The sequence below is a fragment of the Lissotriton helveticus genome, chromosome 7 (assembly GCF_964261635.1).
Source record: "Lissotriton helveticus chromosome 7, aLisHel1.1, whole genome shotgun sequence".
Lineage (NCBI taxonomy): Eukaryota > Metazoa > Chordata > Amphibia > Caudata > Salamandridae > Lissotriton > Lissotriton helveticus.
The window spans coordinates 20,931,911-20,951,525 of NC_136068.1; the positions used below are offsets into that span (position 1 = coordinate 20,931,911).

The 19,615-nt window shown below is 46.5% G+C and overlaps 1 protein-coding gene across 1 annotated transcript; it reads right to left on the reverse strand.

Moving 5' to 3' along the window:
- Positions 1-918: 918 nt before the first annotated feature.
- LOC144768891 (cell adhesion molecule CEACAM6-like) lies at positions 919-19,273 on the reverse strand. The gene is made up of 6 exons (XM_078652905.1): positions 19,225-19,273; positions 18,401-18,751; positions 16,274-16,570; positions 2,378-2,491; positions 1,486-1,764; positions 919-1,190 (listed from the first exon to the last, which is right to left on the reverse strand). Exons 1-6 carry the CDS (start codon positions 19,271-19,273, stop codon positions 919-921), a joined length of 1,362 nt encoding a protein of 453 aa, XP_078509031.1.
- Between the last annotated feature and the right edge of the window lie 342 nt (positions 19,274-19,615).

Genomic DNA, 19,615 nt, shown 5'->3' on the forward strand with positions numbered 1-19,615 from the left:
GACTGCATCCAAGGCGAGAATCACATGGCTGAAAGAGCGGAAGGTTCCACCAGGTCTATCTTTGAGTTTCATGCTGTCTGCTGTTCCGGTGTTCTAACCGACAGAACACCGGCAGGATTAGGGAAGATCCACGGCCAGTCTTCATTCTCTATGTTCCAATGGCAAAGAAATCTGCCTTGAAGCAGGCTTGTTAAAGAAAAGACGTCCAGCGTTGGTTTTAATGAAACGCGCTGGGGCAGGCAAACAAAAAGGTAAATACGGCAAGCCGCATATAAAAAAAGCTGCGCGCTCACCATGAAACTGAAAGCGCAGGGTAAATAAAAGCATTTGACACCGTAATTGAACAAGGTGGCACTGCAGCTGGCCCTTCGCGCCACTGCTCGCTCCGTAGACAAAACACTGTGGGAGTGAATATTTCAAAAGAGGTGGGACATGTACCCACCTTTAGCCATTTGCGTGTTTTCATTATAGAAAGACACATGCAAAAGCCAATCTAATGTGGGGAGGAGTCATACCCACTCAGAGTAGATACAAGAAGCATCGAAGGGCAGGGCAACGCATGCGCGCTGCGCTAGGCTCGACCTAAAAAGCAGATGAGAGATGGCTAAAGAGGCGGCAACAGGTGAGAAAGACAGATGAGATAGCGATAATAAAGAGAGAGCACCAGGTGAGAAAGACAGATGATAGAGAGGTAATAAAGAGACAGCTCAGGATGGGGTGAAGGTTAAGCAAGGATCATATGAAGTGACTTCCTGTGCTGTCGTTTATGTCACATCTGCTCCCCCTGCCTCTCTTGTGAATAGACATCCATTATGATAAAATGAGCGTCACTGAGCTGGGCAGGAGTAAACACCTGTGACTCAGCTCCAAGGTGACCTGGGGGGCTAAGGTGCACTGGAGAAAGACAACTTCTGTTTCCTACTCACCCAGCACAGCGATGGACACAGAGGCGTTCACGGACCGGCCAGTGAGCTGGTTACGCGTCACACAGGTGTACCGCCCACCGTCTCCAGAGGCCGATACCTTGGGGACGATTAATCGACTATCGCTGTGATTTAGGTCTCTTTTATTCAGCAGCCACTGGTACTCAGCGGTGGGGGCGGACTCTGCAGAGCAGGTCAAGGTGAGTACAGCCCCCGCCTCGATGATTCGACACCCAGAGGGCTCGAGCTCCGCCTTCTCTGGCCCAACTGTGATAAAACAAGCTTATGTTCATTGATAGAATATTGTGACAATTTTAATTAATTGAACAATAAAGATTCATTTATTCTTTCATTCATTGAGAGAGGGAAGCTAGCTGAGATGAACACAGATGGGCAGGAGCTACTAAATAAGTAAGTAACACATTTGTTAAAGTGCAAACATTCACCTGCCGGGTATCTTGGCACTAAAGCTATGTAAGCTGTCAATATACATAAACTGAGAAGGACAGGTGACAGACAGAGCATAGAACAGGAAAAAACAGGGCACTCAGAGCTGACTTACAGACAACAGTGAGAGTCTGTGGGGCACTCACACCGGCACCCACAGGGTTCCTGGCCTCACACTGATAGAGGCCAGAGTCAGCCCTGCACACACTGGAGAGGGTCAGGGTCCGGTTATCTGCAGACAGCTGCATCCTGACGTCACCTGCCAGTGGGCGATGGTCGAAGGACCAGAGGATTGTGTCCACTGGGATGGAGGTCTCACAGGTGAGCACTGCGGAGTCCACATCCTCCACCGGGTACTGGGTACTGACTCTCACTGTGGGGCTGGACACCACCTCTGCAATCAGAGCATAGAAGAGACACAAAGGGTGTGAAATAGAGCATTGCTGGCCCTGGTAGCTGCAGCATCTTGTTTCACTGCAGTGGTTACAGTACATAAGCGGTAGTAGTGTATGACTGATGTATGACGTTACAACGCATGCTTTTACATCGCATGCTTTTACAACGCTGTTTTTACAATGCATACCATTACAACGCATAGTGCTTTGGGCGCTGGATAGTGAATAGTTTAATTTACTATTCCAACTCCAGTCCCCGTGGATAGTAGGGAAGGTGTTGGATAGTACATTAAACACATTCCCTATCCTAGAGCGCCCCCCAGCGCAATGCGTTGTAATGGTTTGCGTTGTAAAAGTTGCGTCGTAAAGGCACTGCGTGGTAAAAGTTGCGTTGTAAAGGATGTTTCCCGTGTATGACGGATCGCACCTCAGAAAAAATATAAATAATCGGACTAGGCAATGATAAATGTATTCAACTTCCTTAGTCACTCTCAGCAATGCAAAAATTGGTTGTGGTTCCTCTAAGGCACGGGTACTCAAAGTACGGCCCGCGGGCCGGCAGCGGCTCGGCAAGCCTTCCTTGGCGGCCCGCGGACCTTACAGACAGCATACCTGTGTTATTTTTATTTTTGAAAGTGCCAGCAAACACCACTGATTGCAACAGCACGGACTCAGAGAGACGGGCCAGGCGGTTCCAGCGATATTCAGAGGGCAGCTGCAGGGGCACTAAGAAGAGGTGAACAAAGCCTCATTAATATGTAAATGGTCTTTTAAAGACCTGTTAAGTACTGGGTGCGGCTGTGTTCGTGCAGGGGAAGCTGCCTCATCCCGGCCTGACGCGCAGAGTGAGGTGACAGAGGACAGCAGGAACTAAGGAGGGGGGATGGTGGTTGAGGTGGTTTGTGCCCCTTTTGCTAAACATATTGACATTAGCATAAAGAAACAGTGACTATGCTCGGTGCCTTTGCAGGAACTTTTACTGCTGGCTTTCATAGTTAATTAATCTCAACTTCCCAACAGGAATTTTTTCGAAGCAAACGCAAAATAAGATTTTGCGTTTGGGTACTCCCTTTACCATGCAATCTGGCGCCAACTTGCAGTTTCAAGCGGCCAGGCAGCTGTCTACAGTGGCTTAATGTATCCCCGGGCCTGGTTAATCTTTCAAGTATTGACATCTGAGAAATCGCGTCTGTGGCATGACAACATTTTACATAATATTGCTACAATTTAAATAGCATTGCTTCTTCCGAATGGTGAACTTACTAACCTTTATTCCATTCCTTCAAATTGGTCTGCCTTTTCTGCCCTTTTTTCCTCAGCTTCTTTCTATATGTATGAGTGCCGAATGCAAATTGCGGTTGAACCCATATAGTCAATGGGACCTGGGTATTTATTCGGTATAGGAAGAAAGGGGTCCCAGACACAACACAACAAATTCCACAATTCGAAGTAAAGTACGTGGGAATATTTCACAAAAGGTCAAGTCAAGGTGCAAAGTGTTTTAATTTTCACAGCACCGGTGCTAAACATTCATTAGCTCATTACTCACAGCATGAATACACACATATTAAACATAATTACAATAAGCCCGGAAAGGGGGGAGAGAGGGAGAGGGAAGTGCAAGGGGGAAGCAATTAACATTTCTTGCTAGTTAGACATCACTATTTCAAAGAACATATTTACAAATACATGTGACCATGTTTGGAAATTCACAAGAGAAAATATACACAGATCCCCAAGCGTGGGGTCTACAACAGCGTGTGAAAAAGCAACATCATGTTTCGTTTTGTTAGTGTCTTTTTTATACAGAATCTCCTATATGGCTGTGTACATTAAACCATTCCGTGGGAGTTCAAAACAGTAGAGAAGTCTACGTTTCGACCCTAGATTGTAGGACAGTGTATCCTTACTAGGCGGGTCTTCGTCAGGACGTGAGGGAAGGGGAGGAGTGTAGGGCTGTTCCTAAAGGTGAAAATAGAAAAGACTTTAAAAAAGGTCTCCGAAGGGAGTCCCTATATGATACATCAAAAGCAACAAAATTAAAGACAAAACGTTTCTCAGAGAGTTTGTGATTGACAAGGAGGTATGAAAAGCGTGTTACCTGCTCAGGAATCATATAAATTCCTGTTAACACATAGTTCTGGCCAAAGCCGGGCGAAGAGGTGGATCGTTAAAAATCAGCGGTATCTGGGGGCCAAATAATGAAGAAAGGGGACCATCATTGAATGTACTAATCACCCAAGGTTGTCAGAAAACATTCCAAATATTAGAAACTTGAAAAACACTAGGCCGGTAGTCCTACCTCCAAAGCGTTGCTGGGTAGGATCAAGGTGCGTGTATCATTAGAATGAAGTATAGTCCATACCAATCATAGTTCAGCATGCGATCTGTGAGGTATGGGGGAGCCCAATTAGTATACACGTCTTAAGAAAAAATGTTTCCAGTTGCCTGTAGACCAGGCGTCTAAGCACAAATGGCAATTAAGACACTTAATTAATAACTCACCCGCGATGACCTGGTAAAGCTGAAATGCGAAACAGCGTCTGTGGTGTTCAGGGTCCGATATTACAATGCAAAGTCTAAGGGCCAAACACAATTGGGAGTGGCATTCAGTAAATATGCGCCAAAATATAGACGATTGTACATCAAAATATATTGCCCTTAAATCGTACCTCTGAATTAGAGGGAACCTTACAGCAAATAATCAATTGAGGTCGGAGGATTTTCTTAAAGGGCGGCGGTGTGCTCGAATTGAGATTCCACCATTGGATCTGTGGAATTAAAATAAGCGGACTTAGTGAAAGCGTTTCACTAACACGTGGATTTTAAAGCGCTGCAAAAAACGGAACAGACAGATGCCGCAACTAGACTCACCCGAAGTGTTTGTCTCCATGCGCGCGTGCACGCAGCGGCGTCTCATCTCAGTCAGGGAGAATCAGGAAGTGCTGCCTAGGATACGGAGATCATTTTGTAACCTCGCATGCGGCGAGACTGGTGTTACCGAGGTAACCCAGGACGCCAGTCACCGACACGGCCAGCGTCAACGGAGTTAGAGGGGAAACACAGGGCTGGACGAAGACTTTCGTGGTAGATGTAACCAAAATACAGTCGCCAACCTTTCAAGGGTTATAAATTATACCGCCCCAGTGCTACATTTCGTGGGAAATGATGATAAACTAACATTAAAATGAAAGTTAAATAAAATATTGCAAATGAAAAAATGTAATTAATTAGGCTAGCTGAGCGGACCTGCCCTTAACATGGTAGTCTAAGCGCAGCATTTTGTGCTCTCAAACGGTAAAAACCACAATATTCACACAGATACCGGACATTGATGAACTCATCTCGTAGAAACCGTTTACAAAACAGATATTTACAAGCGTGTATCATTTTGGACATAGTACTGTGCGGACATACCTAACAAAGTTGTCAAAAAAGATACTCCATACAGTGAAGCAAAAAATTATTATTGACACACTAGTCGATAGAAAAAACACACATCAAATCGCAGTTATCCACCGCATGAGTCATGGCCGACATAACTCACCAGAGTAATGCGTGAACCTACCACATGGTGGTTAAGACGCAAGATTTACAGAGTAGCCATTTGAGAGAAACTGCTTTCTGATTCATTCAATCCCAGCCGTACTGAATCAAAAAACCTGATCCATTTTATCTCTCTGATGTTCAGGATTGGCTCAAGGTTCCCACCCCTGGGGCCCAGTCTAACTTGTTCCAAAATGGTCCATTTAAGACTTTCCGGGGGGTGAGCAAAGTTCTTGCAATGGTCTACCAACGGTGCTCCCTCAACCTTGCATCTAACACGGCTGCAATGTTGTAAGAAACGTACTTTTGCACGTTGCTGGGTCTGGCCAATGTATATTAAATTACAGGGGCACACTATGCAATAGATAACGTTGGATGAGTTGCAGTTGGTGTGTGACTTTAGTGTCACTTGATGTTGTCCATGAACAAAGACTTTAGTCTGGATTGTAGCTGGGCAGGCTTTACAGGATCCACAGCGATAATGACCCACGACGGGGGGTAGATTCCACATTGATGTTAGGGATTGTTCCTTTTCCGTATTCAAGAAAGAGGACACCACGTGATCTCGAACATTCTTCGCTTTCTTGAAGGCGTGAAGTGGCGGGTGGCTGCAATTTAGGTCCTCGGCGATCAAATGCCAGTACTTGTTTACAGTTTTCTTTATCGAATTGCTTTTTGTCGAGAAAGTGGTTACACATACGATACGTTGATCAACATTGTTTTCCCGTTGAGCTCCCTGTTGCAATAGAATGTCCCTTGGGTTATGCCAAGCTCTCTTTTTGGCTTTTTTTACCAGACGTCTCGGGTACCCACGTTCAGACAACCGTTCCATCAGAATGGCAGCTTGCTCATCATAGTCATCCTTTTTGCTGCAGTTACGGCGAATCCGTAAAAATTGCCCGAAGGGAAGGTTATCGCGTAGTCCCCGTGGATGATGGCTCGAATACAGAAGCAAGGAGTTCCTCTCCGCAGGTTTTCTAAAGAGGGTGGTGTGCAAAGTCTCATTCTCCTCAAAGATGGTAAGATCCAAGAAGTCTATGGATTTCTTGTCATACTGAATCGTGAACTGAATGTCCGCCGTGCGTCCATTTAACCAATTGAGGAATGTTGTGATCTCCTGTTCATTCCCAGTCCAGATACAGATGATATCGTCTATGTACCTCATCCACATATTTATTTTGGGTCTGAAGGGATTGGTATCATTCAGTATGAACACCTCTTCATACATGGACATGAAAATGATGGCCAAATCGGGAGCAAAAGCCGCCCCCATCGCCACGCCCTTGGTCTGCAGGTAGAATGAATTGCAAAAAATGAAGAAATTCCTCATCATTGCGATTTTTAATAGCAAGATGATAAAAGATGTAGGGACACGAGCCGGTGCCTCCCGTTTGTCAAGTGCAATGGTCATGGCTTGAAGGGCCTCATCTTGGGGTATGCTGGTGTACAGTGACACGATGTCGCAGGTTACCAAGATTTCTTCATGCGAGTTGTATGGACGTCCGTCAATCAGATTAATGACCTGTGTAGTGTCTCGCAGATACGTTGTGGTTGCTCCTTATTAATTACATTTTTTCATTTGCAATATTTTATTTAACTTTCATTTTAATGTTAGTTTATCATCATTTCCCACGAAATGTAGCACTGGGGCGGTATAATTTATAACCCTTGAAAGGTTGGCGACTGTATTTTGGTTACATCTACCACGAAAGTCTTCGTCCAGCCCTGTGTTTCCCCTCTAACTCCGTTGACGCTGGCCGTGTCGGTGACTGGCGTCCTGGGTTACCTCGGTAACACCAGTCTCGCCGCATGCGAGGTTACAAAATGATCTCCGTATCCTAGGCAGCACTTCCTGATTCTCCCTGACTGAGATGAGACGCCGCTGCGTGCACGCGCGCATGGAGACAAACACTTCGGGTGAGTCTAGTTGCGGCATCTGTCTGTTCCGTTTTTTGCAGCGCTTTAAAATCCACGTGTTAGTGAAACGCTTTCACTAAGTCCGCTTATTTTAATTCCACAGATCCAATGGTGGAATCTCAATTCGAGCACACCGCCGCCCTTTAAGAAAATCCTCCGACCTCAATTGATTATTTGCTGTAAGGTTCCCTCTAATTCAGAGGTACGATTTAAGGGCAATATATTTTGATGTACAATCGTCTATATTTTGGCGCATATTTACTGAATGCCACTCCCAATTGTGTTTGGCCCTTAGACTTTGCATTGTAATATCGGACCCTGAACACCACAGACGCTGTTTCGCATTTCAGCTTTACCAGGTCATCGCGGGTGAGTTATTAATTAAGTGTCTTAATTGCCATTTGTGCTTAGACGCCTGGTCTACAGGCAACTGGAAACATTTTTTCTTAAGACGTGTATACTAATTGGGCTCCCCCATACCTCACAGATCGCATGCTGAACTATGATTGGTATGGACTATACTTCATTCTAATGATACACGCACCTTGATCCTACCCAGCAACGCTTTGGAGGTAGGACTACCGGCCTAGTGTTTTTCAAGTTTCTAATATTTGGAATGTTTTCTGACAACCTTGGGTGATTAGTACATTCAATGATGGTCCCCTTTCTTCATTATTTGGCCCCCAGATACCGCTGATTTTTAACGATCCACCTCTTCGCCCGGCTTTGGCCAGAACTATGTGTTAACAGGAATTTATATGATTCCTGAGCAGGTAACACGCTTTTCATACCTCCTTGTCAATCACAAACTCTCTGAGAAACGTTTTGTCTTTAATTTTGTTGCTTTTGATGTATCATATAGGGACTCCCTTCGGAGACCTTTTTTAAAGTCTTTTCTATTTTCACCTTTAGGAACAGCCCTACACTCCTCCCCTTCCCTCACGTCCTGACGAAGACCCGCCTAGTAAGGATACACTGTCCTACAATCTAGGGTCGAAACGTAGACTTCTCTACTGTTTTGAACTCCCACGGAATGGTTTAATGTACACAGCCATATAGGAGATTCTGTATAAAAAAGACACTAACAAAACGAAACATGATGTTGCTTTTTCACACGCTGTTGTAGACCCCACGCTTGGGGATCTGTGTATATTTTCTCTTGTGAATTTCCAAACATGGTCACATGTATTTGTAAATATGTTCTTTGAAATAGTGATGTCTAACTAGCAAGAAATGTTAATTGCTTCCCCCTTGCACTTCCCTCTCCCTCTCTCCCCCCTTTCCGGGCTTATTGTAATTATGTTTAATATGTGTGTATTCATGCTGTGAGTAATGAGCTAATGAATGTTTAGCACCGGTGCTGTGAAAATTAAAACACTTTGCACCTTGACTTGACCTTTTGTGAAATATTCCCACGTACTTTACTTCGAATTGTGGAATTTGTTGTGTTGTGTCTGGGACCCCTTTCTTCCTATACCGAATGCAAATTGCTGCCTGCCAGAATTAAAGACAATAAATCCTATTCCCTGCATTGCCACTTTAACTGCTAAAAAGATGCTAAAATAAGCGGATATTTGTGATGCGGGTGACGAAGGGCAGCAGGGAGTGAGGGCTGGGTGAGATGGCAGAGGGTGACAGAGGACAGCAGGGATTAAGGGGGGGTGAGAGGACATAGGGCAGAAGGGAGTGAGAGCCAGGTGAGGTGAGACCGATAGAGACAGAGACAGATAAAGACAGGGGCAGATAGAGACAGGGACAGACAGAAACAGTTTGTGGCAGAGACAGACAGTGATAGAGCGAGAGAGACAGAGAGAGAGAGAGAGAAAGAGAGAGAGGGAGGGAGAGAGAGAGGGAGACAGAGAGACAGAGAGGGAGAGAGAGAGAGAGAGAGAGAGAGAGAGAGAGAAAGAGAGGGAGACAGAGAGAAAGAGAGGGAGACAGAGAGAAAGAGAGGGAGACAGAGAGACAGAGAGGGAGAGAGAGAGAGAGAGAGAGAGAGAGAGAAAGAGAGGGAGACAGAGAGAAAGAGAGGGAGACAGAGAGAAAGAGAGGGAGACAGAGAGAAAGAGGGGGAGACAGAGAGAAAGAGAGGGAGACAGAGAGAAAGAGAGGGAGACAGAGAGACAGAGAGGGAGAGAGAGAGAGAGAGAGAGAGAGAGAGAGAGAAAGAGAGGGAGACAGAGAGAAAGAGAGGGAGACAGAGAGAAAGAGAGGGAGACAGAGAGAAAGAGAGGGAGACAGAGAGAAAGAGAGGGAGACAGAGAGAAAGAGAGGGAGAGAGAGAGAGAGAGAGAGAGAGAGAGAGAAAGAGAGGGAGACAGAGAGAAAGAGAGGGAGACAGAGAGAAAGAGAGGGAGACAGAGAGAAAGAGAGGGAGACAGAGTGACTGAGACCGGGGGAGACAGCGAGAGAGGGAGGGAGAGAGAGAGAGGGAGGGAGATAGAGAGAGAGGGAGGAGAGAGAGAGAGAGGGAGGGAGATAGAGAGAGGGAGGTAGGGAGAGAGAGGGAGGAGAGAGAGGGAGCGAGGGATGTGTGTATGCAGGGTCTGTTGGCTCAGTGGGCAAAGGCGTCCGCTGCATTGGCCTGTGTTCAACCTCATGGTAACAGTTTTTTTTTGCTCTAGCCCCGCCCCCCTCCCCCACTGACCCCACCCCCACCGGTGCGGCCCTCGGCCACAAACCACACTGTAAATTTGGCCCCCGAGAGAAAGTTTGTGAGTACCCGTGCTCTAAGGGTAAAAATTGGACCCTACTACCTTAGGTACCTAAATAAACAGGTACTGACAACAATCGCTGTCTGATACAGTATAGCATGATAATACCCCGGCACTCTAAACGTAATATCCCTTTCTCATGTATGACTTTTATATGTTGACTTCACAAAATTGTATCACCAATATGTCACAGGCAAACAACAGAGGTAAGTTTATTCAAAAGATGTTCCTTTTAATTTGAACAAATATCTTGAAACATCACAATTTCAGTCAATACTGTAAAGACCCCTATTACAAAGAACCTATAGATGGGGAAACTTTTAAAAGGAGGATTCAAAGCTATACAGTCTTGATCAAGATGTGTGAGAACAGCCTACACGTGTTTCATCACATCCAGTGACTTCGTCAAGGCTTACTAAAAAATGTTTTTTTCCGTGACAGCGGCCGATCCTGATTCTTCATATGTAGCAGGACACGACAACGATATGACACTTGGCAGTGTTTTTCTTATTTATCCCAAAATAGACTTCGACCTGTGTCACAGGCTGGAGTTCCGTGTCGGCTGTTTTCGCACATCTTGATCAAGACTGTATAGCTTTGAATCCTCCTTTTAAAAGTTTCCCTATCAATATGTTCTTTGTAATAGGCGTGACGCTCCATGTTGTGTATGGGCAGGCCACAAGCATTGCTGGAGTTGCGTCGCGCTTGCGACACGACTCTAGCAATGCGCCAACCTTCAAACGGGAGATGCGTCACGCATCTGTTTATCCTTGCACCATAATGCGCCGCATCAGTTGTGGAGCAAGGGTAAACTTGCATGACGCATCTTATCTGGCCCATCTCTGCTGATTTGCAGGGATGCACCAGTCGTCATAAATCTGCCCCTCAGTCCTTTTGCTGGTGGTACACTTTTGTAAAGATAACTTATAATGTTTTAGTTGGCAAATATGACAGGCTAGTAATGTTCTTAAAGAGAAAGTGTTAAGATCTCCGATACTAGTGAGATCACAGGTTGCATGTACTGTGTTAACCATGCATTCCAAAACAGCAATTATCTGTAGATAGTAACATGTCTACACTTTAATTCAACAAAAAAATTATCTTGACCAAATTAAACCATTTATTATTGTCAGTCATTAAGTGCTATTTATACTAAGGGGCTGTTTATGATGTCATCTGGAAACTCTTCCAACCGAATCGGTTTCAGAATAGTTTCTGACGGAATTGGGTTCTGCAAGTCCTATCGAACGATTACGATGCCTCCGGACATCGTTCAGTCGGACTTGCATTGACTTCAATGGGAGCCTGTGCTCCAAATGAGAACACTGGGGCCGATTCACAGAACTAATCTGAGACAAAATCCTAAACTTACTACTTTTGGTATTCACAGAAGACATTTAGTAGTAGTAAAGTTAGGATTTTGTCTTAAGTTAGGATTTTGTCTTAAGACCAAAACTTAAGACAAATTTAATTTTAACTTGAGTTTAACTTAAGTGTAACTTAAAACAAAATCCTAATTTAAGACAAAATCCTAATTTAAGACAAAATCCTAAAATGAGACAAAATCCTAACTTAAGACAGAATACTAACTTTACTACTACTAAATGTCTTCTGTGAATACCAAAAGTAGTACGTTTAGGATTTCGTCTCAGATTAGTTCTGTGAATCAGCCCCACGTCTCCCATTGACAAAAGTGGTGGTTGGGGAAAACTTTACACCTTGTGACAGGCACCCAATGCTGCCTGCTACACTGTACATGCATGGGAAGGGGGAAGCCCATAGGTACCCCCAAGAGCCCAATTCAGAGGGACCGAGTGAAAGGGGGCCTTTTATGGACCCCCAAAGGCAGATTTCGAGAGGCGGTCCGTGTTGGCATAACCAAATCGGAAATGCTGTCCGAATCTGACATCCCAATCGCTCGGCTTTAAACCCCATCTATAGACCCCTACGATTCGACTCCGAACAACGTGGTTACTCCCAACACCTTTTGGAACCGAGTCAGACAGTTCAAATGCTTTCCAGCATTCGTAATCGGTCGTTGGGAAACATGTCCGAGCTGGTCGCAAAGGCGGGTTTTGAGCCGCCGTTCCCTGGAGTTAGAGTGGGATATGACATGTGCCCCCTATGCATCTGTAATCATCAAAAGAATTTCAAGTCGTACAAAATGCAGCAGCTCGTCTCCTTTGGCTTATTCCGGGGCTCTCTTCTGGTGCTACTCATTTTCAGTGGCTGACCACTGAGAAGCGCATTCATTCTTACACATAATGCTTTATGCGCAAGGCCCTGTGTGGGAGTGGTCCTCCCTATCGCAGGGGCACTCTACTCCTCCAAGCATATATGTTCCGGGCACCGGCTCCTGTCCACCATACCTTGCTATAAACTTCCACGGTAGGGTGGTGAGCCCTTCTCTGTACTTGGCCCTACGTTATGGAATGGTCTTCGCAAACAAATTCAGACTTGCACCTCCTTTCTGGAGTTTCGCATATTTCTGAGTCTTCTGCAATCATTTCTTTAGCGTTAGCACTGGGAAACTATTTGGGAAGCCATGCACTTTACAAAAGCAGTGATTGGTTGTGTGATGATTGAAGGTGAAGGTAAGGATGGAAGTAGATTGGCAGGAAGTTTACATGGTCTCTGGTTAGACTGGCTGCGTGGGGTAGCCTCAGTTTGTGCGGCAGGCCATCCGTCCCAGGAAGCGATAGCAATGTGATGAGTCTAGAGAGAGAGTCAGAGAGAGCTTCTATTGGAGGACCACAGCTAAGGGATGATGCTTTTATAATAAAATGGATGATAATACTTGTCATCCATATTTCCATCTAAGTCCATTTATATCAGCTCTTTCCACAGAGTAGAATTTTGAGAAAAGTAATTTCAGATACATTTATTTCAATGCTTAAACTTCACTTTCGCCTGGTTTGTGAAGAAATATAAACCTTGCATATTAAACGTGTGTCACTGCTTACAGCTCAGTTTTGGAATAAAAGCTGAGGGAAGCAGGTCATTTTTTGGTTGAGCCTAGACAGCGCATGCACTGCTGTATCTCTTCTGTGGTACAAAAGGGGGTGGTGATGGACGGAGCATCCGAACCAATCAAACACTCACACCCGGTCAAAAGATCTGGGTTTATTCCATCACTGTTCTTTAGCCCACTCTGCCACCCTAGTTCTGACATGGCTATATGCAAATCAGTCTGACCTGTTTCTGGCATTACAGCCGTCTTCAGCCCAGCTTGCTTGAATCCAGTGGCAAAGTGAGCAAGGGACTCACGTCTGAGCATACCCTGCCACACTTATGGCGGCCAAAAGCGGTACAAAAGGGGGTGGTGATGGACGGAGCATCCGAACCAATCAAACACTCACACCGAGTCAAAAGATCTGGGTTTAATCCATCACCATCCTTTAGCCCACTCTGCCACCCCAGTTCTCTTCTGTGGGCTTTTGGCATGCCCATCGATTCCCATTGGTTGTTTTCTGTGGTATTCTGAAATGCTTGCTTTTCATTGGTCTATTACTGAAATTGTCCGTCCTTGTGTGGTTCCTTCCCTCCTTTGGCGACTTTGCTAATTGTTCCCTTTGGTTGTCCCACAGGAGAAGGCAGTGCCTGGTGGATAAGACCCTGCAGGGACGGAGCTTTGCTCTTCGGCGCTCATGTTTCTTTTGTTTTTGGTGCTTCCCCTGTTGTCACTCCGCACTCCACCCCCTCTGCATTCAGAGTTCTTCCAACACCCTTCCTACTGTTGTACAGACTGGAGTGGGAATCGTAAATGTTACCTCTCTGCAATTGAATAATTTCCTTAGGATGGAGAACTGCCTCAAATTAAATTCAAACAAAACCGAGGTTTTGCTCTTCGGCAGTAATTCTTCTTTCTGGTCTCCTAATTGGTGGCCTCAGGAGCTCTCCCCGCTCCCGATTCCAATTACAAAGGTAACAACCTGGGAGTTATCTGTGATACAGCCTTGTCCTTTACACACCAGGTAATGGCCACCACATCATCCATGTTCTTACAATAAAAATCCTGAGAAAAAGCTTCACTTTTATACCTCTGGACCTACAAAAGACGGTTGTCTTGGCGCTCATTGTATCTAAGTTAGACTATTGTAATGCGCCTTTCATTGGTATTCGAAAGGGTCTTCTTTATAAGCTACAGGTTCTCCAGAATACAGCTGCTCGTCTACTATTAGGGATCCCCAGACACTCTTTAGCTAAACAAGCTCTCAGATCCCTTCACTGGCTTCCTGTGGAGAAGGGAATTGACTTCAAGGCCCTATGTACAGCCTTTAAGGCTCTTCACAATCGCGGACCGGAATATCTAAAAGACCCCAGATTCTGGCTTTCAAACTGGGTGGCAAAAGCTTTGTTAATGTAACTGCAACACTACAAGCTTACTCTAATATCCTTTAAATCTGGGTCACTGGATGACCTCTGCCCCCTCACAGATTTAGGTCTCTGATTGTAGTGCTATCAATTTGCTGCTTAACCATTTCTTGAATCAATCATTTCAGTCGGCCACAGTGCCTAGTGGTTGGAAACAAATAAATAAAAAAACCATCGGCTGATAAAACTATTCTTGCTAACTATCGCCCTATCTCATTGCTCCCAGCCTTCACCAAGATATTGGAGAAACTCATTAATAAACAGCTTTCAGCTTTTTTAGGGCATAACTAGATACTTCGCCAGTCCCACTCGGGCATCGACCCTCGCTTCAACATCAAACCCACTCTATTAGAGGTAGCAGACACAATCAGGCTAGTGGTGGATCCGAGGAAACATGTTGCACTGTTTCTTCTACACTCTGTTCTTTAGCAGCATCTTGGTGCATTAGGAGTGGCTGAGTTCCTTTCAGGTGGAGAGGTCTCAATCAGTGTGGGTGGCCCCTGTGCTTATGAACCCAAGGCATTGGGTTTGGTGTTCCCCAGGGCTTGGCTTTGAGCATGACACTGTTTAATGTGTGCAATACCTCCCCCCCTCGCGGGTATGGTGATTGACTCATTTGGTGTACATATTGTCTCATACTCTGATGATATGCAACTTCTTCTTACATTGGATTGCAAATCTCCCAATGCTGTTAGCAATTCTAAGCGTTGTCTGACCGCTGCATTTCAGTAGATGCATAACAGCAGCCTCCAATGCAATGCTTGCAAGACTGAGAATTTGCTGTTGAGGTCCCCCACCCCGACCTGGTACAATGATCTGTGGCCACAGCATGCCCCTCCCCGCCTCCTCTGGCAGTGGTGGCATGCAATCTAGGGGTGAAGTTGAATAACTCTGTGCCTTTTGGGCCTCAGGTGACTGTGGTAGTAGGCACCTCTTTTAGCCTGTTAAAAATGCTAAAGGAATTCTTGCATTGCTCCCCCTTAAGCAGCAAATATATGTGGGTCAAGCTTTGATCACTTCTACGTTGCACCACACCAACTCACTTTACTGGGGGTTGCCTGCCTATCTCCTTAGGTGGCTGCAACTAGTGCAGAATGCTGCACCTCTACTGTTGTTGCATCTCCCTAGGAGAGCTAAATTTAACCAGCCTTGAAAGATCTGCATTGGCTACCTGTACATATCATGTCAGGTTTAAAGTCTTCGGGGGTCATTAGGATGGCGGGCGGACATACCCGGTACCCCCGTACCGGGCGGACCAGGTACCCCCCGTGTGCACCCCCCACCTCTCCTTCACTCTGGGGGCCCACAGGGGCATCGCCGCCATAGAAAGGCATCTAAAAAAGCCCATGTTAATATGGCTGGCGGTGTCTATTGGACATCGCCACCATATTGGACCTTTTCCGCCCCTGTCGCAAGGCGCCCAGGGCGGAAAAGCGGTGGACGGTCTTTCTGTCCGCCGCGGTCCCCCCGCCATCCTAATATGGCGGGGGTTCATTTGGGTGAGGATGGCGGGCGGATTGCCCCGCCAGGCCGGCTGTGGCTACCACCATCCTGGCGGGGGCTATCCGCCCGCCATCCTCATGGGCCCCTTAGTTCTCACTCACAGAGCTTTCTATCGTAAGGGCCCTCAGTATCTGTCCGACAGATTCATTCTGTACCACCCAACGAGATCTCTTCGGTCCTCCAATTCTCAGTTGGTGTTCACACCTCGGTTCGAAAGGGGAAAAATGGGGCAGCAGTTCTTATGCTTACTTCGCCCCCAAGGAGTGGAATGGCAACTATGGGCCACTGAGGACAATCTGCTTTTTAAAAAAACTACTCAAAACCTGGCTCTTGGGGTCTACTTTTAAATTGCTTCTTTTACTGGTCTACACTTCACTATTAGCTCCGATACACTCTTTCGAGTAGCCTTTGAGCTCTATAAATTCTTAAATATTAATAATACTAAAGGACTTACCATAGACTCTGAGCCGCCTGGTGCCTGTTGTTAGCGATCCGTCGTGCAGTATCGTGGTCGCGGAGTACTCTCCGGTGTGGTTGATGAGCAGGTCCCTGATCTGTAGGGATCCGTCAGCCCGTCCTCTCTCCGCTCCTGTGTACTGGGGGCCATTGTTTTGGGTGGATGTTGATACAATGTAACTGAAGATCAGTTCTCTGGGGGTAACCACTGGCCCCCTGTACCAGGAAAACGTCAATAGACTTAGAGAGGCCGAGGCGAGGAGTGTGACGTTCTCTCCAACAGCACCAATGGCATCTAGAAGGAAAGGTATGAGAAGGTGAGTGAGCATGGGGTTTCTCTCATGCCCCTAGGCTTCTTTTGTAAAGTAGAGTGAGCGAGGCCAGATCAAACCATGAATGGGCATGAAGGGGCTGCTGCCTGAGCCAGCACGGCCACAAAGCATAAGGTAGAACAGCATCGTCTGGTGGAAGCTTCCATCATCTGGTGGAAGCCTCCATCGTCTGGTGGAAGCCTCCATCGTCTGGTGGAAGCCTCCATCGTCTGGTGGAAGCTTCCATCGTCTGGTGGAAGCTTCCTTCGTCTGGTGATAGCTTCCATCGCCTGGTGGAAGCTTCCATCATCTGGTGGAAGCCTCCATCGTCTGCTGGAAGCCTCCATCGTCTGGTGTAAGCCTCCATCATCTGGTGGAAGCTTCCATTGTCTGGTGGAAGCTTCCATCATCTGGTGGAGTCCTCCATTGTCTGGTGGAAGCTTCTATAGTCTGGTGGAAGCTTCCATCGTCTGGTGGAAGCTTCCATCGTCTGGTGGAATCCTCCATTGTCTGGTGGAAGCTTCTATAGTCTGGTGGAAGCTTCCTTCGTCTGGTGGAAGCCTCCTTCGTCTGGTGGAAGCTTCCATCGTCTGGTGGAAGCTTCCGTCGCCTGGTGGAAGCTTCCGTCGTCTGGTGGAAGCCTCCATCATCTGGTGGAATCCTCCATTGTCTGGTGGAAGCTTCTATAGTCTGGTGGAAGCTTCCTTCGTCTGGTGGAAGCCTCCTTCGTCTGGTGGAAGCTTCTATCGTCTGGTGGAAGCTTCCGTCGCCTGGTGGAAGCTTCCGTCGTCTGGTGGAAGCCTCCATCGTCTGCTGGAAGCCTCCATCGTCTGGTGTAAGCCTCCATCATCTGGTGGAAGCTTCCATTGTCTGGTGGAAGCTTCCATCATCTGGTGGAATCCTCCATTGTCTGGTAGAAGCTTCTATAGTCTGGTGGAAGCTTCCGTCGCCTGGTGGAAGCTTCTATAGTCTGGTGGAAGCTTCCATCGTCTGGTGGAAGCTTCCATCATCTGGTGGAATCCTCCATTGTCTGGTGGAAGCTTCTATAGTCTGGTGGAAGCTTCCTTCATCTGGTGGAAGCCTCCTTCGTCTGGTGGAAGCTTCCATCGTCTGGTGGAAGCTTCCGTCGCCTGGTGGAAGCTTCCGTCGTCTGGTGGAAGCCTCCATCGTCTGCTGGAAGCCTCCATCGTCTGGTGTAAGCCTCCATCATCTGGTGGAAGCTTCCATTGTCTGGTGGAAGCTTCCATCATCTGGTGGAATCCTCCATTGTCTGGTGGAAGCTTCTATAGTCTGGTGGAAGCTTCCATCGTCTGGTGGAAGCTTCCATCGTCTGGTGGAAGCTTCCATCATCTGGTGGAAGCTGTTGGACAATACAAACATACAAATGGCGCATCCTTAAATATTATGGGGACAAACACATTTTCTTTCTTGGCCTGCCATCAGATTTTATCATAAGAAAACTACACCTTTGCAGAAGAAAAGAGATGTCCACAGGACTCAGATAGAATTGTCTTGGAAGGATATATGGTTAATACAAACATTTCTCCAACAAACGTACTGGATAGTACTTTTGTTTTAGAAATATTTGCATGAAGTTAATCAAATGTTGGTGACAAACGCATACACCGTACTATTACCCTCCATTTGAAAGTTTAACCCTTGAAGTCCATGTGCGGCACAGTTTTGCCTCTGCTGCGAAAGGCAGCAGGTAAGGAAGAGGATGAGTTTTAGGGGTGCTTGGAAGTCTAGATCAGCCCTTTCTCTTCTTTAGCCAACCAATCTTTGTGACAAAGATGGATCTCATGACAACTTACCGTAGACTCTGAGCTGCCTGGTTACTCTCACTATACGTCCATCAGTGTGTGTCGCGATCACTGTGTAGTATCCTGTGTAGTTTGTCAGCAGCTCTCTGATCTGAAGGGACCCGTCCGGTCGTCCAACCTCTCGACCCGTGTACTGTGGTCCACTGTACTGTATGGCACTTGACACAGTATAACTGAAGATCCTCTGTGTATCAACAACTGCTGTCCCCCTGTACCAGGAAAAGACTAAGACATCTCTCGACCCTGCGGCACTGAGGGTGGCTGTATTTCCTACAGCAGCGCTGGTCTCATCTGCACCAGAGCCCTGCCCCGCCGTCCACAGAGCACACAGAGTCAGCCAGACTGCAGGAGAAGGAGCAAAGAGGGAGAGATACAGGTGGACAAGTTACTGAACTCGGTCTGTGGTCAGTGCAATGCCTTCAGTGGTCCTAGGGAGGTTCTGTTGGATGCTGAGCAGTATTGGTTGCCTTAATTTTACTTTAAATGCTATTTATTGGTTACATATCCATCAACAAATTATAAAACAGCAGAGGACAAGTGCCTTGTATAGAACACAATGAGTCACAATGCAATCAGCAGAACCCAATGTATCCTGCAGCTTTTCAAGGTAACTTGTGGTCAAAGAGTCCTAAACAATGAAGGAACTCTCTGGTGTTCCTTCCCACCTCTCGTGTCTGGTACCCTCTGAAGGGTTTTGTGCAGAAGGAAGTGGTCTAATGGTGGCACTTCACGGGAAAGAAAAGAACCCACCTGTTCCTGAAGATCACAAAGGCATGACTTCTAACACAATATAGGAAAATTACAAAACATTTTACAATCATTTGTAACAGGTTCAACCTTGCTTCCGACAGTAATAGCTGCCATTCCTCAATTCTGGGCCAGACCTTAACCTCTAGTCTGCGTCAGTGGCTCCGGATTGAAACTCTGAGATATATGAACATTGGCCAGAGCAGAAGATTATGGTTGGGCCTACTGAAGAACAGCCACAAATACAGCTCACGGAGGGATAGGTGGAATGTTTGGGGGGGCGCACGTCGGACTGTCCGCCATGGACTGAGGCTCCCGTAGCCTGGTGAAAATATCCTGCAACTATCCTGGTCCTGGGGCTGAGAACCGCTGTGAAAACTACGACAAGTGTCGCTCATCAGCTGCAGTGTCTGTGCTTCAAGTTTGAAAGGGCTCTGGGGGAACAACCTTTACAACGCA

What these genes read in the sequence shown, in the direction of transcription:
- LOC144768891 (XM_078652905.1), bottom strand. Translation starts at nt 19,273, where the DNA reads ATGGCAGCTATTACTGTCGGAAGCAAGGTTGAACCTGTTACAAATGAT. An exon ending in CAGGCGGCTCAGAGTCTATG is followed by an intron (nt 2,492 to 16,273) that starts GTAAGTCCTTTA and finishes ACCTCTTCTTAG; the next exon opens with TGCCCCTGCAGCTGCCCTCT. An exon ending in CAAAAATAAAAATAACACAG is followed by an intron (nt 1,765 to 2,377) that starts GTATGCTGTCTG and finishes CTCTGATTGCAG; the next exon opens with AGGTGGTGTCCAGCCCCACA.